Source organism: Nanorana parkeri, unplaced genomic scaffold (assembly GCF_000935625.1).
Source record: "Nanorana parkeri isolate BGI_ZX_2015 unplaced genomic scaffold, ASM93562v1 scaffold49, whole genome shotgun sequence".
NCBI classification, from domain to species: Eukaryota; Metazoa; Chordata; class Amphibia; order Anura; family Dicroglossidae; genus Nanorana; species Nanorana parkeri.
In genome coordinates this window covers 2,392,178-2,417,627 of record NW_017306317.1, presented here as the reverse complement: position 1 = coordinate 2,417,627, position 25,450 = coordinate 2,392,178, and the positions used below count along the sequence as shown (strand labels likewise).

General features: G+C 39.5%; 1 protein-coding gene across 2 annotated transcripts in view; it reads right to left on the bottom strand.

The window, feature by feature from the left end:
• CTTNBP2 (cortactin binding protein 2) overlaps window positions 1-25,450 on the bottom strand; it is a 92,527-nt gene that overhangs the window by 11,776 nt on the left and 55,301 nt on the right. For both annotated transcript variants that reach the window (XM_018574043.1, XM_018574050.1), the window contains exons 5-12: window positions 22,151-22,354; window positions 19,790-19,889; window positions 18,063-18,210; window positions 15,283-15,501; window positions 10,677-10,794; window positions 8,796-9,068; window positions 6,173-6,268; window positions 2,412-2,491 (exon numbers count right to left, since the gene is read on the bottom strand). In XM_018574043.1, coding sequence (XP_018429545.1) covers window positions 2,412-2,491; window positions 6,173-6,268; window positions 8,796-9,068; window positions 10,677-10,794; window positions 15,283-15,501; window positions 18,063-18,210; window positions 19,790-19,889; window positions 22,151-22,354 — 1,238 coding nt within the window. The remainder of the gene's footprint in view (window positions 1-2,411; window positions 2,492-6,172; window positions 6,269-8,795; window positions 9,069-10,676; window positions 10,795-15,282; window positions 15,502-18,062; window positions 18,211-19,789; window positions 19,890-22,150; window positions 22,355-25,450) is intronic.

Genomic DNA, 25,450 nt, shown 5'->3' with positions numbered 1-25,450 from the left:
CCCTCTCTCCCCCCCCCCCTCTCTTCCTCCCTCTCCCCCCCCTCTCTCTCTCTCTCTCCCTCCTCTCTCTTCCTCCCTTCCCCTGCCTTTCTTCCACTTTTTCCTTCCTCTCACCTGCTTTCTTTCTCTCTCTATCCCGTTTCCTTCCTCTCTCTCCCTCCCTTTTCCACCTTCTCTCTCTCCCCCTCCCTCCCTTCCCTCTTCTCTTTCTGCCTCTCTCTTCCACCCCCTCTTCCTTCCTCCCACTCTTCCTCCCTCTCTCTGTTCCCTCTCTTTCCTCTCCCTTTTCCTCCTGCTCTCTTCCTCCCTCTATTTATTCCTCTTTCTCTCTCTATTCCTTCCTCTCTCTTCCTCCCTTTTCCTCCTCCCTCATTTCTCTTCCCTCTTCTCTTTCTTCCTCTCTCCCCCCCCCCCCCTTCTCCCCTCTCTCTTCTTTAGCAGCGTACCCTTACTGTCCACGTAAACCTAGACGGGCTTCAGGCCTGAGATCAACACATCCCTAGCCCGGAGCTGGACACTTCTGCTTCCTTTTTGCCTATACCTGTTTTTTTTTTCTTTTTTCTTTCCCCTCTCCTATAGCCCTTATTGGGGGCTACCTCGCCTACTCTTATTCTTGGCTCAAACCTCCCCCCCCCCCCTTTCTCCCTCTCTTCCTCTTTCTCCCTATCCCTGTTCCTTCCTCTCTCTTTCTCCCTTTTCCTCTTCTCTTCCTCCCTTTGGGAGGGAGAAAGAGGGAGGAGGAGAAGAGAAGGTCCTCCTCTTCTCCTGCCTTTTTCTCCCTCCCTTTCCCTTTCCCTCTCCCTCCCTCGCTCTCTCTATGTATCCATTTTCCTTCCTCTCTCTTCCTCCTTCTCTCTTCCTCCCTCTCTCTTTCGTCCTCCCTCTTTCTCCTCCTCTCTTCCTCCCTCTTTCTCCTCCTCTCTTCCTCCCTCTTTTTCCTCCTCTCTTCCTCCCTCTTTCTCCCCCTCTCTTCCTCCCTCTTTCTTCCCCTCTTCCTTCTCTCTTCCTCCCTCTCTCTTTCGTCCTCCCTCTTTCTCCTCCTCTCTTCCTCCCTCTTTCTCCTCCTCTCTTCCTCACTCTTTCTCCTCCTCTCTTGCTCCCTCTTTCTCCTCCTCTCTTGCTCCCTCTTTCTCCTCCTCTCTTCCTCCCTCTTTCTCCTCCTCTCTTCCTCCCTCTTTTTCCTCCTCTCTTCCTCCCTCTTTCTCCCCCTCTCTTCCTCCCTCTTTCTTCCCCTCTCTTCCTCCCTCTTTCTTCCCCTCTCTTCCTCCCTCTTTCTCCCCTTCTCTTCCTCCCTCTTTGCTGAACGCACACGGAAACCGCTCATGTGTGATTGGAGCCTCAGGGTAGCTCATTTATAATCAACTAGCGGACTAGTATACAGGATGAATATGTTTTTTTGGGGGGGGTCGGGTAGGTGGAAAAATGTCTGTTTTATTACACAGCCGATCCTATACCAGTTTTAGATTCTTGGTATTTTTTTTTATTGCTTGCTGCTTCTTCTTCTAATATGAGGTTCGTCTGTCAGTTTTTCAGGCAGACCCGATTGGATGCCCAATACCACTGACATCCGATCTGTACTGCTTCGATCATCCCTGCACGTGTACAGCCCCAGTGTGAAAGGGGCCTTATGTTATACTTTATAGTTACAGTATAATTACACTTTAAATGAACTACATCGTTCCCTTAGCCTTCCTAATAATAATTCCACCCACAAAATTAGGTGGAATTATTATTGCCGCCACAGAATGGCATTCTGACAGATGCCGGAACAATATAAACAATTGGGCGGAGCTAGCGGTGACAGCTAGCTAGCTCAGCCCAACTGTTTACATTTGTACGGCACCTGACAGGTGAGCCATGATTGGGCAAAGTCATCATTACTTTGCTTAATCATGGCTCTTCAGTGCACTGTGTCATGATTGAGCAACATCTTCCACCTGACCTGTGGTCAGGTGCAAGGCTTTACCCAATCAGGGCTTCACAAGGCACTGTGCGGTGCGCAATGCCTTGTGGGGTGCTCGCCAAACACACGAACTAGCGATGCTCGAGTCGAACTCTTGGTCGACTCGAACATCGAGCCCATCACTAATTGTGATTAGGCATCAGGTTCATGTCTCTTTGCATTTAGCGAATATATGCACCCAATACTTGGCATAATACATTTTGCTTAAGATATGTGCAAATGGCAATTTTTTTACAGTGAATCACTATGGCAATATGATGTTAAAAAAATGAGGGCTGCACAAAATGTTTTTTTTTTTACTGATTCTCTAGGAATAAGTAGAAATGATAAAAATAAGAGTTTAGGTAGGCATTAAACACAATTTTAATTAAGGGAAAGACTGAACAGACAAGCTAGTGACCATTAAAAGAAAACCCCACTTATTTTCTATTGTGAATGTGTCACCTACCAAGCGAAGAAAGTTTTGCAATGTTTGTAGTGGAATCATTGAGGCATAAGCCACACTTTTAAGACTTCCATCTTTTGGACCTGTAGAGTGTAAAGATTAAATTATGAGATTTTGTGAAAACTCTGCACAAAATAAAATGCAAACATCCATGACAATTCCACCCAAACTGAGTGTAGTCACGTTTAATACAGATAGAGTTTTAGTACAGCTCCTCTATCCCAATATTAGGACTTCAGATTATACTATAACAAAAACAACAGAGCAGTCCATATACATTGCTCACAGACATCAATGTATACTTTTTTTTTGTTATATTGTTTATTTTTCCACTTTAATTTACAAAAAAACATTCAATAGTACCTTTTGTTTTTCATTTACTTACACTTTGGACAGAAATAGTAAAAAAACAATAATGCAGCACAAAATAGAACCCCATAGATGGCATTTAGCACATTATTAAATATGGGTGGGATCCACACGATTAGAAAGAAAGGGAATTACCTATAACAGGTATAACTTAAGGTGCCCATACACCTTACGACCATCGCAAGACTTTTGTCTTGCGATGGTCGTATGCTTCTTGAAAGCCCATACTATCTGCCCACCTTGGACGGGCAGATCGTACTTGCGATTATCGAAAGCCCGCCCCGCTGAGGGCAATGCAGAACGGGCAGTGCGCACACCGGCCCGTTCCGCAGCTATCGGACGAGCAGGCTAGAAACCCGCCGAGAATCATACGATTCTCGGTGGGTTTTCGAACATGTTGGCTCGACAAAAGACGTGCGACCGTACAGTAGAAACTGCTCGATTCTCGTACGATCGCGGGATTTCGCCCGATTCTCGTACGAGAATCGAGCAGTGTATGGGCACCTTTAGTCTTCCTATTTATATCTGATCTTCACCCTGCTTTTTGCCTCCATACTTTCACTCCAGCACTGGCTGACTTTACTAATTTTCTGGATTATCAAAAAATTTCAGATTATCATGCCACTGGAAATATTTTTGTTCACTGCTGGATTATTGGAATAAAAATATCAAATAATACAGCAGCATTTTTTTTTTCAAATTCTTTATTTATAGACAAAAAGGGAGGGGTACAATGAAAAAGAGTGTGGAGGCCACACGGTCTCGCACAATACATAAGTAGCAGACATTGAAGCATATAATATATACATGCAAACAAACTGTCAAGTTAAGTCTGGCTATCGTTCTCGGTCCCGTCCTTAAGGCATTTTATGGTTAACAGGAAAAACCAACAAAACAATAGAAAAATAACAGTATGGCAAGGTGAATTGTCGGGCACGTCCCCACTATATGAGAGGCCAGCACTGAGCATGTTCACCTCTGAGCAACACAGGCAGGACAGACATGCACAAACACTAACAAACGAAAGTACAGCAGTATTTTTATGACTGTTGGATGACTTAAAAATCTACTTGTCAATTACGGGTATCATATTTTCACAATATTACTTAATGGATGAACAGTATATTTTATTTTGAAAATGGGTCTATAACCTCCATAGTTATAAACCCCTTTCCATTCATAAAAGTACATCCTTTTCAATACTGCAACTGATATGAACAATTCCTTTTTGCTGCATGCAATCTGTTCAGAGAAAGCTCTTTAGGGTTAGAAAATATGAACTCTCACAAGTAAACAGCTGAGAAGATAACTTATTTAGAATCTATTCCAGTACACCAATCTGCTTCAGCTCATGTATATGTTTTGACTTACTGTATTTGTCTAAATGGTTTACCCAGATCACATTGTAGCAAGTCATCGAGAATGGACAAAATTATGCTGTGAAATACAATAACCAAAGTATGAGATTTAAAAAAAAAAATTTTTGGCAGGGCAGGTCAACCTCACATCTGAACTGTATGAACACCTGACTCGGCTGTCCAATCTTATCAAGTCGGTATTATTCCAGGTTTGTACACTCTGTCCATTAATGACCTTGACTGTTTAAACCATTTCTTGAATAAAGACATGGCAAAATAAAATGTTGTGTGAGTGGTTTGTCAAAAGAGAAAGCCACTTCTATTATGATGCAGATGACAATTGGATTACATTTTAAATACCAAGAAAAGATTAGGCAGGCAGCTCACAAACTTTGGTTGCTCCAATATGATCCCAATATTAGGGGATCGAATCTATAATAATCTATAATTAGAAGATATCAAATTGGGTGCAGGTTTGTCAGGAGGACGCCCAACCTCCTTAAAAGGTACAGAAACACACAAGGGATCCCGCACATCCTATTGGCAGCTGAGAAACCCCATGCGTCGCTGCACCAAATCAGTCAAGCAAAACTTGATATCTTCTGCCCCCATGTGCTCCAAGATGAAGACTCTCATAGTTTAGAGTTAGGACCGCACTATAAGAGGTGCCTTACACATCCTCGTCTGAAGACGTGTATCCAAACCTCTATCATTATCATTATCCTTAGTGGTGAGACATGTTGTTTTACATGCTGGTTTTGTGAGTGTGCCATGATGCCTTTCTGCTGTTTTACTGCAAATCCGATCAGCCACCAGATCTCGGAAAAAATATATATCTATCTGCTCGTTGCTCTAGTGCAGTGTTTGTAAAGTTTTCAATGATGTACAAGTCTTCATTTCCCATGGGAATGTCTGTTACTCGAAAGAAGTATGTAGCTGTGCATATAAGATCAAGCAAGAATGCTGACACCTGCATCCCTTCTAGGCACAGTTCCCCTGACTCAGTACGGCTACAAGAGAATCAGCTGCTTAGAAACAAACAGTACCATACTGCTATTTTCCTATTTAACATAAAGTTTTTTATTCAATCATTTCTAATAAATGGACCGTTTTATATATTATTCTCCTTTTGTCCTGGTATATCATAATCTTCTGCATTAAGTTTGCATGCATCTCCCCCATTTCACAAGTAACCAGTTATTGCAAATTCAGATTTTGCTTACATCTCCGCCTGCAAGAAATATCTGGTATAAACGGCTTTGCTGACTAGGCTTACATACTGTACATGTGTTGTTTCAATACAAATTTTAACACAACTTGAAAAAACAGAACAAAATGGCCAGCCCTGTAAACGAAGCCCATCTATACTCACCTTTCTACAATACCCAACGCCCGGCAGTACGCAGTGGTTCGTCCTGCTGGTTCGCCCTGCTAGCTTGTACGTGCTGTAGTGACTTATAAGCCAGTGAGTAGAACCACAGCATGCAGGGGGAGCGGCAGGTATTCACGCACCTGGAAGTGTGCAATACATGTCGTAGTCAGACAGCAGTGAAGTGGCCAGCCTCCATGCTGGAGATTATGAAAGAGCACAGTTAGAGTAGGGATCCCTCTGTACTACAACACACTGGACTTGACAAAATAAAGGAATAGAAATTGTTCACCTGACAAAGTTAAAGCTGTTGAATAAAGCAAAGCCATATAATGATAGCTCTCTATCTATCTATCTATCTATCTATCTATCTATCTATCTATCTATCTATCTATCTATCTATCTATCTATCTACACACACACACACACGCACATACACTTTCTTCATATTGGAAAGTGTATTTCCAAATTTGCAGTCACTTTACTATGTGAACAATTTCTATTCCTTTAGTAAATTTATCCAGTTCTGAAACACCTAGGAAAATGTTCATTATTCTTCAACCTTCCCCTTCTAACTACTCTATTGCACCACTAAAGGTAACAAATTAGCAGACCTTTTTTCAATAATGGATTTCTTTAAGAACCAGAATAGTTGTTACTTAACTTACCTGGCAGAAAAACAGAAAGCTGATCCACTTTGCTCATTTTCAGAAATTCCCATGGTGTCTGCAAGAAAATCTGCCCTAGTGACCACGATGTGTTCCCTGGAAATAAAATGAAAAGGGGCTAGATCAACATTTATAGATGCATTCTACTACAATTTCTTACTCCTTTCAAAAGATATACTCACAGGGTTATTCACTAAAGGGTGAAGAGTTTGGAGAAGACAGGAGAAGTGAACAATCTAGGCCAATATAACTGATTTAGAAAAATTCTCCAATTCAGCTCACTTTCCAGTTCAGCTATGTTGTCCTAGATAGTTCACTTCTCCTGCCTTCCCCAAACTCTTCATCTTTTTGTGAATAACCCTGTTAGTGTACAAATTGGTCATTAAATAGCTAATCCCTAAAGATGTTTTACAAATATCTACTGAACAAACTATGGTACTTCTTTTTACAGGTCAATGCTAAAAATCTCAGATTTAGCAACACAATCATAACAATAATCTCTTTAAAAAAAGACCATGTATCAGGTTTGAGCATAAGAGACTTCAAATGTAAATAAAATGTAAATAGAAACAATGGAATATTATTAACAATGAAGTAATTTTAATCAGCCAATCAGCTACAGGCACCTTTTGGTTGTGTATTCTGAAAGCAGCAAGTAGCAGCTGTCAGAATAGAATAGCCCAGCAGGAGGGATTCCTTAGAATTGGAATCTGCTAGATTTCTTTTGTTCAGCCCACAGACTAAGTGAAATAAATCTGTTAGTGTATGGCCAGCTTTAAGTCCCCATTAGAAGAAGAACAAGGGCCTTTTGGCTCTAAAAGTAAAAAGGGCAATGTGTGGGCCATAGCACAAACCCTTAGTATAATAAACACAGATATGGCACTCAGTAATTATTCAGTAGCTGATGAGCTGCATTTTATTACCTAAGAGAACTCCAAAGGGCTTTTATAAATGCGGAGGTCACATTCTTGTTTTATAGGGTAAAAAAGCTTTATCATGCAGTGAGAATCAGAAAATGTTTCTAGAGACACAAGAGTATAAATGAATAGAAACAAGCCTTGGACCTGAGAATTAAGGACAGTTGGTGAGCACATGTGGCATTAATCGGAGACACAAAATAAAAATTCAAGCAAATGCTTCATGATGACATGGCTGCCAAATCTTCTTACATAATTAAGTGTAATCGTGTGGCACCATTCTGTTGCAGTCTACTGTCACTAAGCCGCTTCTGTCATGAATACAATACATTAAATGTATACAGTATGCCACTTTCCACTCATATCATCTTACAATCAATATCTGTCCTTTTGGAATGTCCTCTATGATAATTACTTCTCCTCAGTGTATGCTTACTGGATTCTGCATATACAAGTCCTGGTTTACAGGATTGATATTACTACACTTACCCTCCTTACCATCTTGTCTTGAATTGTATTGTAACTGCAATGTCTTCCTTATATTGTAAAGCGCTGCGCAAACTGTTGGCGCTATATAAATACTATGTAATAATAATAATACACTTCATCTACAGGTTATATCTCACAAAAGTGACACCAAGAGTGATACCACTACTGTCTGGGCATATTTATGCAGAGTGACATCATTATTCTCCAGTTACAATTTATATTTACAGTAGTACCATTTCTGATCTGCAGACCCAAGTTCAAGTTCTATTTTTACTTGCATGACATAGGTTATTTGATCAGCTCTCTACAGTTATGTTCTGTCTTACAGGAGTGAAGTCACATATCACATATAAGTTATATATTGCTACAGGGTAACGGTTATAAAAATACAAATATAAGATCAGCAAGAGGAAAATATTAATCTAACTTTTTATGAACCATGAATGAAGCCATCTTCTTATACAAACAAAATCACAAGACTATATGCTGATAAGCTGAACTGGACCAAGCAACCTTGAGCTGGCCATAAAAATACTTTCTATTATTTAATGGGGTCAAACCAACGCTCGTTTTTGACTGTAGTGATTAAAAAACTTGAAAGCGCAAGATGGAAAATTTTTCTTGGACCAACGAAATTCTAACAGTGAAAGTGGTGTTCATTCGGGGAAACTCCATTAATTCCAAAATCGAACGTTAGAATCAAATGCATACAATATAGTGTATAATACTCCTGAATTCTGCATTTACTTGTCTACATCTGAAATAGGCTCACAGGTAATAGGCAACCACAATCCCTTCTTCCAATACTGTTCACAATGAAATTACAATATTAAATCATAACCCTAACATCTAGAGCAAAGCCTCATAATGACATTTATAATAGGATACCGCCACTCCATAAAGAAAGTAAAGATTTTGCTTCCCTTATGGGACCTGCAAGTTTATATATTTGTATATTGGTCCGAAACTCCACAAGACTGCATTTTTACAAACTTCAAACTGTTTGGCCCTTATGTACATTTTTTCCTACTTGCATGTTGAGCATTTAAAACTAAACAGTAATCACTTGCTGAAAGAGCAAGTTTTAGCCAGGTAATATTCTTTCACCTCATTCATGCATAAAATAACATGACTTTTGTGCTAAACAATATATATCCATATGATGATGACACTAAACCCAAGCAGATCATATATCTTATATAGAAGATTGAATATACCTAGTCTGAATGACAAGTCGGTGATTGCACTAAGGCCAAGGTTGGATTCAGCAGTGTTATTAAATGTCAAGTCTTCTTGGCTCTCCCATCCATCAGACATAATAGTGCTGAAGTGGTTTAGTACAGCCTGACTCACAGCTGTAGATAAATCATCCCATGTTGTATGTTTATGGATGCAAAGGTAGCAGATGTCTTCGCTTTCAAAATCACTTGCGCTGTAGCACATCCGAACATTATCATCGAGAGAAATCCTTATAGGAATCCTGAGGGAATCTGTAAGAAAATAAAAATTTCTTGTAATTAAACTTTGCACATTACTTCCTTGTGCTAATAAATAAGGATGAGAAAGGAAGGGTCTCTACATTGTCCACGGCATTAAGCCAGATTCCAGATTTTTCCCTGACCTGTCATGAGAATTTCCAATGGAATCTGGTGACTACAGAAGCACTTTTCATACTTTTACTTTTTTACTTTTTATACAGGCTCCCTGAACCCATCACCTATTCTTATACTATCCTGAACTTTCCCCCTCGGCGCTCTGCCGCCCCGAGGCCGGGCCTCGGTGGCCTTGTGGGAAATCCGGGCCTGGGCACGGTCTTATTAGTGAGCCCCCAGAGCAGCTGAGGTAAATTGCATCTAGCTTCTATATCATGTTATGTCTTTTGTTAGAGTTAACTTTGATCAAAGGTGTAACTAACAGCCTCTGGCCCTCCTGGGTGTGAAGGAGGAGAAAAGCTTCCTTATTCTGAAGAGTAAAGCAAAAGTCATGGTTGGACCTTGACAGTGCTTTTCATGTACAGTATGGGTTGAAAGTTTGTTCTGACCATGCCTGTAAAACTGGCTGCAACATTTACTAAAAAGACTCCCACGTGCATAATGAAGGTATAATTTGTACTATTTTAAGCCTAAAATTGAGAAAACTTTAATCCCCAACAGAAAAATGAACTACACCCATATTTACAGAAATGATGCCCATCTTAGCTAATGACAACTCATCCAATGACCTGAATTTCATGACAGTTCTAAAAATCAAAACAGTCTTTAGGTATAATAAAATGGATTTGATGCATTTTTTTTTAAAGAAGTCTCACCTTGCATTATTTTTCACAGCTCAGTCACCTAACTGTAGCAGTATATGTTGCTTTTTAGCTCATGCTTCTGTGTAATGTACAAAGTGAAATACAGACTTTGACAGATCACTCCTCCTCTCCTCAAAATCAGGAGGCCTTTGCGGATCACGGTCAGGAAGAGAAGTGAAGTCTGTAATCCCAGTTTCCACATTACATAGGAGCACGGGATAAAAAGCAACATACGCTGTGGGAGTTAGGTGACAGAGCGGTGAAAAATAATGCAAGGCGAGACTTCTTAAAAATAGCAAAAATTATAAATAGTAACATATTATAAATAGAGATGTTCAAAGTTGCATTGACCCGAATTTCTATACACAGCGAGGGTTACATTTACTAGTGCAGGCAAAATGCAGGAATGAGAATACATTATTATAAATTATTTTCAGTAGATTCCTTTCACACCTGCATGCTGCATTAAATTAAGGTTGCACTGAGCTGCATTTTGGCATCCAATTCATATGTAGTTTCACAAAAAATAATGCACTGTACCTAATATAACCATATGTCAACGCAATGCCACAAATAACAAGCCAATCAATCCCCTGCTGATTTTAGAAAGCATAACAGGAACGTGCATCCTGAATGCCCTCTGAAAGTCAATGTGTCCACATATGAAGATAAAGTGATGATAATCTTTCCTTCAGACAGTAATAGGATTATGTGGTAAGACTTTCCGACTATGTGAGATCTATACAGCTTAAATGTCAAGCCACCAGATTGAGAGGACAAATAAAGAGTAAAGTTCACTCACTCAAATTCTCCAGGAGCTGCTTGCAGTCATCTGTAGCTACATCGTGAACTGTCCGGTTACACTTGTCTTGCTTTTCTGGCTCCAACCCAGAGTGACTACACAGGATTTCTAAGCAATCCTGGAGAGATCAGATTAGTTAGAACAGAAGATTAAGGTCTGATCAGCATGTCCACACATAACAGAGATATACCAAAGCTGGCAACTCCAACTGTTACATTTGAAATATATATTACTTAGGCCTTCAATCCCGAAAATACCTATAGCTTTTGGCTTGTAGTAATTGTGAGGTTTTATTAAGGAGGAGAGCAGAAAAAGTAAACAGGTTGGTGGAGAAAAAATAAAACTTCAGGAGATAAAATACTGACCCAGTAGAAATATAGGTTTTCAGTGGTTAAAGTAAACTTTTTATTAACATGGACAACCAAAATGAAGCACACAAATCAGTAGATCTAGGGACATAGACAATTCCATTTAATACAAATTGTTACTTTTCCAGTTAAAGTTGAGCTTTGCCCTATTCCTTTCTGTCTCTAGAGCCTTCATTTAGTTTTTTTATGTGAAAAGCGGCCTCACCAACCGAAAGGTAGTCTGTGGCAGTAGGAGGAGCAGGGCAGAGTTTCATAAACCTATATCTTCAGATCCACTTATTGTTTTCATATGCAGCTTTTACTGCAGGTAGTCTTTGCAATGCTTATGTATTTCGAATATTATATTATACACACGGACTGAATTTTAAAATTTGTGCCAGATTTACTTTAATTCTTTCAGGCAAAAATATAGTACCAGGCTGTTTCAGAGAGGAATCCATTTTAAGGCCCTTACCTTGGAGAACCAGTCTTATACATAAGGGCACATGGCTGCATACTCACAACTCTCTTTTTATGAGGATACCAGCCTATAAATATAGGTGTTATCAATAGGAAGGTGGGGATGTTTTTCATTGCAATAGAAAATGTAATTTAAGAAAATACAATGAGCAGATCAGAGAATCTGAACATCACAGATGTTAAGTTGTTGTTGGTTTGGGTGGGCACATCACAATAGAAATTAGATACAGTAAAAATGACAGTGACCTTGTGCTTTTCGATTTAGCTGCTCCTACATTAAAACCTTGCAGGAAAAATGATGATGATGCTTTGAAGCATGAATAAAGCAGAACGAAGTTCAGAAAAGCAGAAGGAAATGCTGCAGAATTATGTTTTTAGGATTGTGAAAATGTAGCAGCACTGACTAGCTGCTTTAGGATACTGCCGTAGGCTGCAAAACATGAGTGCTCATTTATTCATACACTTGCAAGAAAAAGCAATTAATAAAATATCTTAAGACTGCAGCAAGACATCATTCAGACCTGGCAGTATTTTTAAGAAGCAGTGAAGATTGTGATGAAACCGTGCAACCATCTGATCACATATGCAGGCAAAACTATCAAATAAGATAAGCGTCAATCTATGGGAATTTATTTAGAAAAACAGGAACTCTGTGGGTGATGTTGTATGATCTTGGTTAACCAAGATTAACAAGTTGTACACTTCCTACCAACTGTAAACAAATACATAGTTAAAAATACAATGTTCCCCTTACACAAGAGTCATTATTTATTTATCATAACTAACATGTGAAGTAATTGGAAGGAACTTTCTGTTTTTGCCCAAGGTAACCATTTTCCTAATATGTGGAAAACCTCTCCCACCAATGACCCAGACTGACATCACTTCGCAATGCCCATTTTCATTATTTGTTCTTCAATTTCTATACTATGAACAAATATCACTAGTGATGCTTGAAAACTGTTCAACAATGTTAATAATTGTAGGAATGTATACAGACTGCATTAAGAAGCCAACATTCATTATATGGTCAGTGTTTCTTGTGGTGAATTGTTTCTTTCAGATCCAATATGGCCATGAATGCAGAATAAATGAGGCAGATTCCAGCATCAATTGCAACATTCAGGTCATGCAAGGTAGCCAAGAGATATTAAAACATATCTAAACCCAAAAATGTTATCAGATCTAAGATGTAGTGGTTGAATTAGCTTCTCTTTTTAAAGCTTTTTCCATTATTTTCACCTGGTGATCCTGGCACAAACTCACTCCCTGTCTTAGGGTGACAACACTAATTTGCTGTACTTTAACTATGTATGGGCAATGTTGAGCATTGACATTTTAGGCTGCGCTCCTTATTTGGACACCCTTTACTCATTTTCATAATAAAGAATGAAGGTGTTCTGTCGTAAGCAGGGAACAATTGGGATGGCTGATGGCATTGTTTGAAGTTTCAGTTTAGTGCACAGGAAGTTGCCAGGACACTGGATTTCTTTCAAGATCAACAGGTATTTTAACTGTACTTGCAAAAAATGTATTTAGCAAGAAAACTAATGTAGTCCCCACATCTAAAGACTGTTAAGCTGCCATATATTGCATTTGTATTCTGGGGTTTAGATATATTTTAAGTGCTTTTCAGTACTGGAGGCACGTTACATCATTCTATGATATTCCATTGCAGACTGTTTCATTTTCTGTGAGAATTAAGATTTCCCTGTGTACATAACTTATTCATTAGCTGTGCCATGGCAAATATAGCAATGAACTTTATTTATATTCTAACATGAAAAACAATGGATGAGTGACATTACAGAAAGCAGGGTAAATACAATCAGCAATCAACAGAAAACAGAGGAAGCTTCCATGCAAATACTTCCCATACAGGTTACAGATTAGTGGTAGTCTGTGTGCCATCATTTATATGTAAATAACAATGAGAGATACACAAACAAATAGGCCATTATTTCTGAGGACAAGCCGTTTGTATTTAACAAAGGCAAGAAAAGCCTTAAAGAATGGATCACTGCACTTTGGGAGGTATTAAGTATTACCACAGATAAGACTTATTTTGACTTCCCTACTGATAGGAAACTATAGAGATGTCATCAGTGAGAACAAAGAAAACTGAACCCTGGACACCAGCACACAGGGAGTCATTATTATAGTAATTATATGTGATGCAAGTGCTTGTTTCTGTTAACTTACTCATACATTATCTGCAACTGTCTACTTTCTAATCAGGTTTAAGACAGCAATATGAATCCACCGAACTACCATCTTGAAAAATTCACAAATAATGATTCCTAACATTTAGCAAACCTCTAGGGCATGTAATATACATATGTGCAACTGTCGCTCATGATTTAAACCTTCAGAAGATTCACCCTGACAGACCTGTGAAGAAGAAAATATCTATTGTGTACCAAGTATCTTGATTTAAGGAGAGAAAAGATGAAAACATAAGAATAAAAAGGCTACCTTTATTTTGCCACTGTCCCAAGCTCCTGTAGGCAGCAGAATAACCAAACTACCATATTTGCCGGCGTATAAGACGGGTTTTGAGACCTTAAAACATCCCCTGAAAATCGGGGTTCGTCTTATATGCCGGGTACATACGGAAGGATACGGTATACTGTATGTAGCTTCGGCTACATACAGTATACCGCACTGAGCCAATCACGGCAGGCTTTGTATTAATGAATACAAAGCCTGTATTCATTAAATACAAAGCCTGCCGTGATTGACTCAGCGGAAGACGGAGGACACAGCGGGGATCGTGGACAAGGTAAGAGACTGTAATCCCGAGTGTGGCTCGGGGTTAACGCTTATGGTACTGAAAATTAACCCCGAGCCACACTCGAAAATACCGCCATGGATGTTAGTGGGTGCATTTAAACATTATTTTGGGCTATACTCGTCTTATACGATGAGTATAGCCCAAAACCTATATTTTAACACAAAAAGTAGGGGGTCGTCTTATACGCAGAGTTGTCTTATACACCGGCAAATACGGTATTTAAGAATTTCTAACATTCCTGTTTCCTTCAGAAATTAATGTTTTCCATTACAGATTCGATTCATAATTTTGCTTAACTTTTCTTTTCACTGATTATTGTTTTTAAAAGAATATCATGCGATCACTGTGACCTTACAGTGATCACATGAGCAGGAACTGTGCTGATTGGTTCCTGTTCGCTGTATCTGAAAGAACCACTGTCAGATATACAACTCTCATAAACCTTGCAGGCAACAAGGGTGCCAGCTCCTAGTTATGCAAAAGGATGTTATTAAGGTAGTCTCAGCATTGAGTATCATGGTGTGGAATGTCAATACATGGATTGTGGGCAGGAAGGGGTTAAGTCCACAATCCAGGTGCTTGCTGTGCATTTGTAATGTATGCCAGATACCCCCTTCTGACACTTGTGTGCATGGGCTTTAAAGAATATATACCTTCTGCAAACAACTAATATACAAGTTGAGAGCTGGTCATGATAATATGACCATGAATGATTTCCTCTTCCTTCCAATAAGCATTCGTATGTGTAGTATACATGCATGCATGAGATATAACCTTTGTGCCATTCGTCTCAACAGTGAGAACAAGAAAAAAACTCCTATAATGTGTGGCCCAATTTAAAAAAATCCTTCCGGTTTTGCGGTGAATGACATTAAAGTAAATAACAGCCCACTTTAATCTTTATCAGTATATGTAAATGTAACATCTTCCGAATATTTCCAGTTATCATGCACTACTATTTACTAAAAAAATCTTTAAAAAATACCTTGAATCCTCTCGATGCAGCAATATGAGCGGCTGTCCATCCCTCACTGTCTGTACTATTGAGAAGAGTTGCAGAAATAACAGGTTTGAGGTTATGGCTGTAATTGTCCTTTAGATCAACCTCCTCACTGGTATCAAAGTGACTTGCATAATACATTAGAAGTTTTAGACAGTCGCTGTTTCCAGAATCTGCAGCAGCATGAACTGGTGTCCAGCCATTCTTTACAAAACATAAAACAAAATATATCACATGGTACAAGTTCCAATGAGTAGATGTTAATGATGGCAATGATCAACTGGTACTACGTCTTGCTTGCAAAATTCAATACACCCCCATTTTATTGAGCAAACCTTCAAGGTACTTTCAAGGTACAGTGGTACTTCGGTTGACGAACGCTTCTGTTCGTGAACAATTCGGTTCGCGAACAGGAAGTTTGTAAAAATGTTGCTTCCGTTCACGAACTCCGCATCGGGTGAGGAACACAACCGCAGCCATCTTCCCTGCACTGACACACGGTTGTGGCTTCCTCTAGTCGAGATTGCAGTTTGATCACAGTTTGATTCGGTTCGCAAACAGAATCGTGGAATCAAATAAGCTCATGAACCGAGGTACCAGTGTATTTCAGTTCTCTAAATGCGAACATGACTTATCTACACAGCACCAACAGAGGAAATGGCTACATGTGGAAAAAAAGAGTTTGTCCTTTTGGAAACATTCTGTCCATCACTCAGACTATCTCTCATTCCCAACAGCCTTCCTTTGAATCATGTAGTGCTGAACAGAGATCCAAGATGTGTTAGGTTAAATAATACAATTATCAGAAAACAAATATTTGTCATCGATTATATAAAAAATACCCTCCTTTTAGTTCCAAACATATATTTATAAAATGAATTGGGACTTAAATGGTATCAAAAGTGGCTTTCTCTAAGGTGGAAGAAAGTATATCAAACACGAACATCCATTTCTGTTAAGAAACTTTATGTGAGATTAGTGCATTAAGGAACCATGCCACGGGGGTACGTCTTCAAGCCACCCCAGGCTCACAAGAAAATGCTGTAGAGAATGATGCTACATCACTACATGGTAGCATTCTCTGCTGCCATGTAGTGATGGCAGCATTCTCCTCCCACTGGAGAAAGAAGAGGTACAGTCACTGGAATGATTAAGAATGCTTCTGTATCTTAAAATGAAGTATAGAAAGCGTTGTTTACTACATAGAACAACAATCTAAAGAGATCTTACCTAATATTAGCATTTAAGCACTAAGTATATAACTCTATATTTATTGGAGTGCATTGAGAGACACAGGAAGTCATATGCTGTTGGGTTACACTGCTGCCTACATGAGCATTGCACACTAGCATAAAACTGACAGTAAATGATTTCCTGTGTCCCTTAAGAAAGAAAATAGAACTTTTCTTCTCAGTTTAAAATCCTGTCAGTTTTTGCTAACACACAAGGTGACACACAAGGTCCTCTAGTAGGTGGCAGTATAACTTGACAGTTTTACTTCCTAAGTCCCTCTATGGGTAAGAAGGAAACAAACTTATTGGTTTCTCTGAATTACAAAATGTTCTGTTCTGGGTCCAGGAGGCCTGAGTATTTGCTGAGCTTGGATAGGATAAAACCTTGATTCCTGGGTCTAAATCTTACCTGGTAGCTAGACCTTGTTATTAGTCTGAACTGTCCATATTATATATGTAAGCTGACTGAGGATCACGGTTCTCTTCCAAGTTCTCCCTACTGTGTGAAAAACTGCTGACAGAACACTAAAGAGGTACAAGAGCAGCTTGTTTGTTTGTTGCCAACACCAGTTGAGCTTCTCCATATTATATATAGCGTCATGCGGTTTAGAGCAGCTGTTTGGATTTGAGTGCACATACATCTGTCTATTTCTATTGCAGGTGCGGGCCAGTGACCAGACCTGAATCTGTAGCTTTCCTCCACCTGTGTCTGCCTGCCCCAGACTGGCACTACATATTCACTAAAGTATGCTATGAAGAAATATATGGAATTTTGCATAGTAGAGTAGGTACTGGCCAGAGAGGGATCAATTTAATGCAGTTGGCCAGCTAGACCATGTATTGCAAAATAGACAAACCAAGAATCACAGTTTTTCTGCAAATGTTGCATTATTTCATTATTGTTCACATGTATAACAATCTCCAGGAGTGCTTATAGATAACGTTCCTGAATCAAAGTCTGCATTTTCAGAGGAGATAACAAATTAGTATATTCATCTAGTTTAGATTTAGCGATAGCCTCCTTTCCAAGGCAACACGACATTCTACAGATTATACCTTAAGTTAGACAAAGTGGCTATCTGCCCCAGAAAGACAGGCGCATGGATAGTAGGTTTCAGAGGGATGCCCTGCCAGAGTGTGCAAGATCGTGCATGGACTGGTTTGCTCGGGGCTCCAGTGTGGGAGAGAGAGGCCTCTCTGGTTTTTAATTGAAATGGATGTATGTGTTCAATATACTTTCTCCTCTCTTAGATGTAGGTACATTTGATACCATTAAAGTCCCAACTCATTTTATGAATATTTGTTATGTTAAAGATACATTGGTCCTTAATCTAATTCCTAACAGTTTACATTTATCATCATGGTGATTAGAATAAAAGCAGAGATCAGTCTAATTCCTTCCACCAAGACTTTGCCTTGGCATTTCAAACTGCCCTCTTGGCTCTTTTATTAAGCAGGTCTATAATCACAACAAAAAACAGTGTCATTATGGAGCCTTTCTTTTAATATATAAGCAGCTTAACGTATACTCACAACGGTTGCAGTCTGTCTATCAGCTCCATAGTCCAGCAGAAGTTTTACTATTTCAAAATGTCCATTTTTACAAGCCAGGTATAAAGGGGATTTTCCTCCATCCGCATAATTGATGTCAGCATTATATGCAAGCAACATTTCTGCACATCTGAGGGCAATAAGTTAATACACATTTTATGGTCTACATTCAGTACACTGTGGACACAATGCAAATAAAGCTTATCATTTACGGTGCAGTGTGAAGTTCGTTTAAAAGGGGACAAGCCGATTCATTCTCACATTCCCTCAAAGTGTTTTACCACTTTTGAAGTCAAATTTGAGAAAACCTTCCCATATGTTTGTTATGTGTTCCTTGTCACACAGCATACCTAAAATTAATTTTAAAAAACATATTTCTTACCTTTTAGATGTGTATGTGTAGCAGACCTTTGCAAGCTTCTCTCTGAATTTCCAAGTGGCTGTCTTTTTCATAAAAGTCTTGGGACAGAGTGAGATTTCCCTCATAAACTTACACTACTTCTACATCATTAACCTTTTGTTTTGGACAGTGTTCAAATCTAGTTTAAAACTGATGAAATCTGTGAGCACTGTACAGGGTTAACTGTGGTAACATTAACTTAACCTCTTTCAGAATAGAGCATGCAATGTGCAAGCAGTAATTAAAAAAAAGAAGTTATGCTATGTGAATGAGAAACATTTTACAAATATAAAAAAAGGTGCTATCCCAATTTGGTTGCAAAGCGGAAATACACTTTAAATCTAGAAAACCCCAAAATTAGATGTGTAATTTAGAAAAATAATTCACCTAACAAAAGTAATTTGTTTAGGAAATTCTTTGTTTTGTCATTGTTATGTTCTAGTTTTCGGGTCCTAAATTTGCATGCTTAAACTGTATGTTTGGGCAAAAAAAAATCATATTCAGTGCAAAACATGGGGAAATGTGCCTGTATTGCAGAAATGTACCGGATATGTTTTATTAAATTATTTTACCTAGACAATTACTTTCAGTAAAGTATTAAAAAATAACGGTGTCTCTGTGTTATGGCCCCACAAACAATATTACTAAGCTTGCTCAACACAGCAGTTCTAATGGCAATGATTTCAAAGGTGCAGTAAACTATAGCAAATTTTACTTTAGGGTAGGAAAAGCAATTAATAAGAATCCATACTCTAAAATGAAAAAAATATATGATTGATATTATCACATATTTACCAGCCTGTACAAAGGCACTGTTTTTAGGATGTCCTGAATTTATGCATAAGCCAAAATCCAACCAATGTCTTAAACTGTAGGGCTGTCTTTCTCCAAACTGAGCCATGGCACCCTGGTGTGCCTTCTGGCTTCATCGGGGTGCCTCAAAATTTTCACACACAGTCATGCCTCTGATGTGAAGGGGGCTTCTGATATGAAAGGGAGCTGTGATGTTAAGGAGACACTAATGTGAAGGAGGGAACCCCACATTGTGTGTTTTTCCATGGGGCCCCCCTTAAAATCCATACCAGACCCCTATCTCATATAGGGGGCTGGTATGGGTTTTAGATGGACCACATGTCGTATTTTACATTTACAAATTTTTCCATTTTAGACTGGGGTGCCTCAAGATTTTGCATACTTTTAAACGGTGCTGTGACTGAAAAAAAGTTGAGATATGTTGCTCTACTATTGACAAAAGCTTCTATGAAAATATTAGGTGTTGTAAAATTAATTTGTCCATTGGGTTTCTTACTTTGCATGTCCCTGAGCAGCTGCTGCACATAAGGCTGTAAAGCCATCAGAAAAAGTAGCATCTACTTGAGCTCCTGACATCAGCAGCAACTTTACACAGTCTGCATGGAAATAAAAAAAGAGGATGAGAAAATGGTAGGATAAAACTAACAAAGAAATGTGTTATATAGTTATATAAAAGCTTGATGACAACAACGTTAAATACTTAACAGCTTTGACTTATATTAGGGCAGAATGATACAGTAGACAGACAGTCATTCAAAAACCATCTTACAATAGATTTCTTAAGGAAACATTGCAGATTTGTTTGGCCAGCTTCTCTTTTTAGCCCCTTCACGAGCACTGCTGATAGTGTGGCTAACATATCATGATAACAGACAAAAGGGTATGTGAGTTTTGTCAGGAAACATACAGTATATCTACACCTCTCAGAATGTCAGTCATCAAAATTAAATTCACTGCAAAAGGTGCCGTGTTAAATTATGCAAATTGCAAACTATGGGAGGAATGTAAAATACATGAAGACTTCCTGTCTAGCCTCCATGCTGACAGCGCCCTAGCCAGGAGGGATCCTGACAATACATTCGAGATGCACCCCGGAATCTGATTGGCTGATTGACATAGATAAATGAAGAGGTGGGAGATGATTGGGAAGTCTGCGATTTGCGATTGGCGCTGTGTGTTCGCTGACTTTTCCGATCAATAGAGCCGACCTGTGACAGCTTCTTTGTCACAGGTCAGCTCTAATTATGGGGATGAGTGTTTTTCACTCACTCCATAATTCTCCGTTAAATCTTAAAAATGCATTCAAGTACCTTAACTCCTGCGTGCCATTTTAAGATGCTGCCAATACTATCTCTTTCAGCCTTAATTTAGCAAAGCCAGAACTGCTTCCCTGCTAGCTGCTTATAGGGTTCATTAAATATAAGCAGCAGTCTCACATTGTGTATATGTTTGCATGGATGTTTGAGTTGATGCAAAGCATCTCAACAGGACTGTGTACTGCTGAATCCTTTTCACTGAATTTGGCAAAATGCACAATGCAGTTGGGGCCAACACATTCCCTAAAGTTGCTCCAGAAATCTCCTCCCCACATCGATTCTTCCTCAATGTCTGGGAGTTAGGGACTGCTCAATTAAGTCAGTTAGACTAATACTAAGTTAAAGAACAGCAGGAGCAGTGGGGGGAAAATATCACCAGCGTAACTTAACAGTGATCATGTGATTAGTGTTTGGCAGTCTGAGAGCCTTTGTCTACACCAGTGGTTCTCAACCTGTGTAACCTCAGTACCCACATTTGAACGTGGTCATTAATTTATGAACCAAGTCGCACCACAAAAGAACACACGGCATTGTGGTACTGCGTGTTCTGGTGCGGGCGATCGAACTGTGGGTGGGAGGTGCGGTTGGGGTGCCATTTAAACGAATGGCAATGCAACCCACCTCCCACACCTGAATTTGCTGTAGGTGCGATTTTATTAGTGTGAACGGACCCTAAAAACACTGACAGACACACACAACCACGGACACAATCTAACACACTCAGACATTTATTTACAAATTTATTTATTTTTTTAAGATCCACCCAGTCTCCCTAACTTACGAGAACTGGATTTGATCCTTAGCCTGGGGTCAAGTTTGGGCTGGTGTGCTGTGAGGAAGCTCTATCCATATGTGCATTGCTGGTACAGCTTCCTTGGGTGCCCTGTAGAGGTGCTGGGAGCCAGCAAGTGTCATCCAGGCACCCCTACAGGACACGCGAGGGAGCTGTAAGCCATGCAAGTATGGATGGAGCTCCCTCTCGGTCATAGCCCCATCCCATCCCAAGCTGACATTCGGCACCGGGCAGCATATTTTGAATGGCTGCTTGAAGTGAGAACTGGCAGTGCTGTGCAATGGGGAGGCTGAGGACCCTGTCACCTAGAAAAGTGGAAGGCATACAGTGACCCACTGAACACGGGGTCACGACCCACTTTTGGGTCACGACCCACCAGTTGAGAACCAAGGGTCTACACCATCCTATGGTATATTCAGGTGGGAAGAAGGCAACTATTTTACCACTATATGGTAATTAATAACATAGGTTGCCCCCTTTCCCCACTGATACCATTCCAGCTTGCAAGACATTCACACTGGTATCTTCAAAGCAAGAAGTGGCTCCTTGATATGTATCCCAATTTCACTAGCTGCATACTTGACCCAGAAATGTGTTTCCATCCAGCCCCACTAGATCATTCACCACTCAAACACAGACAAGATACAGTACATTTAGAAAAAAAAAGCACATTTCATACAAGAAAGGGAAGTAAAACAAAACTATAAAACTTCAGAAGATCTACAAACACTAGTAGCTGACATCTTACCTGTTTGTCCATTGGCAGCAGCAGAATACAAGGCAGTATAGCCATCTTTACATAAGTTATTTATATCCAGTCCTTCTTCATTAAGCAGCATTGACAATAAAGTGACATTTCCCTGGGCAGCAGCTTGGTGAAGAAGGGTGGACCTGTCTCCCAGGGGAACAGGTCCACCACTTGTTAGTAAAGAAGTTAGGGAGGGAGACCAGCCTGTGAGTCAAAGCAATATATGATAAGGGAGATAAAGATCCATAAGTATCAAGGAAGAAATAAAAAAACAATTAAATCTTAATAACTAAGTATCAGGGTTTGGAATTATTCATAACAGGTATTCCTAGTACTGTCATTTAACACACTGTATCATTGTCAGGGAACACCTAATAAAGGCTAAGGGAAGCCCAAGCATGCACTGGATGTTTTTATACAGTTGTGTAGGTTTCATTAATATATGTATAGCACTGTAGTTTATTGTATTATACAAGTTAGGTGACTGAATGTTAAAATAAATAAGCTTAAACTCTCATACTATGGGCTAAATTTACTTAAGGAATTTAGTGCATACGCATAAAGGATCCCTAAAAGGGTAAGTAGTAAGCTTCAACTTAATTTGCCATATTTTAAATATAGCACTGATAGTCTTTCCTTAAAAATACACCGGCAATACAAACACAAAATTAACATTACCAGTTTGGGACTTAAGCTGAACTCCAGGAAAACAGATAAATACATATATGGAAGCTGTTGTACCTGCTAAAGATTTTTGTTTCTGCCCATCCAGGCCTGAGATTTACATAGAACTGCCACACAGCACAACCCAATTTAGCAGGGCAGGGGATCTGATTTTTATCTGCTGCAGTTACATAATTTACATACACTATATTGCCAAAAGTATTGGGACACCCCACCAAATCATTGGAACCAGGTGTTCCGTGAAATTGCCTTGCTACTAAATATTGCAGTCACCTGTTAGTGGTATTAAAACAAAGTGGAAGCAACTGGGAGCAACAGCAACTCAGCCACAAAGTGGTAGGCCACGTAAAATGGCAGAGCGGGGTCAGCGCATGCTGAAGCGCACAGTGCGCAGAAGTCGCCAACTGTCTGCAGAGTCAATAGCTACAAACCTCCAAACTTCGTGTGGCCTTCAGATTGGCACAACAACAGTGCGTAGGGAGCTTCATGGAATGGGTTTCCATGGCCGAGCAGCTGCATCCAGGTCTTCCATCACCAAGTGCAATGTAAAGCGTCAGATGCAGTGGTGTAAAGCACGCAGCCACTGGACTCTAGAAGTGGAGACGTGTACTCTGGAGTGACGAATCACGCTTCTCTGTCTAGCAATCTGATGGGTTTGGCGGTTGCCAGGAGAACGGTACTTAACTGACTGCATTGTGCCAATTGTAAAGTTTGGTGGACGGGGGATTATGGTGTGGGGTTGTTTTTCAGGGGTTGGGCTTGGCCCCTTAGTTCCAGTGAAGGGAACTCTTAAGGCATCAGCATACCAAGACATTTTGGACAATTTCATGCTCCCAACTTTGTGGGAACAGTTGGTAATGGTCCCTGTTCCAACATGACTGCGCACCAGTGCACAAAGCAAGGTCCATAAAGACATGGATGAGCAAGTTTGGGGTGGAGGAACATGACTGGCCTGCACAGAGTCCTGACCTCAACCTGATAGAACACCTGTGGAATGAATTCGAGCGGAGACTGCAAGCCAGACCTTCTTGTCCAACATCAGTACCGGACCTCACAAATGTGCTTCTAAAAGAATGGTCAAACATTCCCATAGACACACTCCTAAACCTTGTATATATATATAGATATATATATATATATCTAGATCTAGATATATATCTAGATATATACAGTATATATAGATATATAAATATATATACGTATTAATAAATACAGAGCTACATTAATATGTGCTTAATCTGCTTGGAGTTCAACTATAGCTGAGGACCATTGAATGCTATTCTGTGCATTAACTGGCTTGCTCCTTAAAAGGTTTCAAAACAATATTGTATTCAATAGCTGAGTATGACTGCCATGGAGTGAAGACAACTAATATCAACTAATATCAATGGCAAAGGAGATAAAGTGTAAAAATCATCATGCAATAAACTATGAACACACACGTTTCATGTTTTGGACTATTAGTTTACATTGTTCAGAACTGCAGACAATGATTTTCAGCTGGATGCTGTCAGTCACACTTTTCACGCTGCATGACAGATACCAAGCAAATAAACTACCAAACCATAGGGTTGTTGAATGATGGCACTACTGAATGCAACTTTTTTTCATCAGTTAGTAAATTTAGCCCAATAAGTTATTTTTAGAAACAGCCTTAGGAGAATATTTGTTGATTCTGGAAATTTTAGTGAAAAAGCTGCCAAACAATTTGTGGACTCTAAAAGTGCCAAAAGACTGCAAGAAACAAAACGTATGAATCAATAACCATGAGAGAAAATAGAGAGTGAACTTGGTGAATCTGTCACTAACATTTTGCATGCAGACTACACAAATCTACTACATTACATTTAAAAGGAAGCTGTCAAGATGGAAGTACTAATTCCACGGCAGGGCATCTCACCTTCTGCTCTGCTAAAGAATTAGCACCAATTTGTGTCTAATGCCAGCCTTCAGAGCTAAATGGCAGTTTGTGGTAGCAATATCCATCGTAACAGCTTCCCTTTAAAGTACAGGAAGCTCTCAATTTATGCTGGGGTTAGGTTCCTTAGGGTATGGTTGTAAATAGAAACCGGTGTAAATTGAAACCCAGTATATAATGTAAGTCAATGGGAAGTGAGGGAGTTATGTTCCAGACCTTTCTCAAAATGACATAGGTAATAAAATACAGGTACTTTATATTTAAAGCTGCTGCATGAGCTCACAGCTTGGAATAAAATTTACCTTTACTATGTTACTTATGTCAATTTTTGTCAAGGAGAGAGGCTTGGAACCTAACTTCCTCACTTTCCACTGACTTACATTACTTACTGGGTTTCAGTTTACACCAGTTTCTATTTAGAACCATTCCTTGTTTTGAGAGAGGCATGGAACCTAACTCCCTCTTTTCCTATTGACATACATTATATATTTGTTTTCAATTTACAACAATCCCAGAAAAGGGTGCTATTTTGAAATAAGTTGTAAACTGAGGGCCACCTGTATATCTAATGCCAAAACAATTTTTTCTCACTTTTGATGAAGTAGGTAATTCTTAAAACGTCTGGTAGTCTTTTTTGCCATTTGTGTCCCAATGGTGGGATTTTCCTTCATTTCATGTAATGTAGACACATTAGGAAG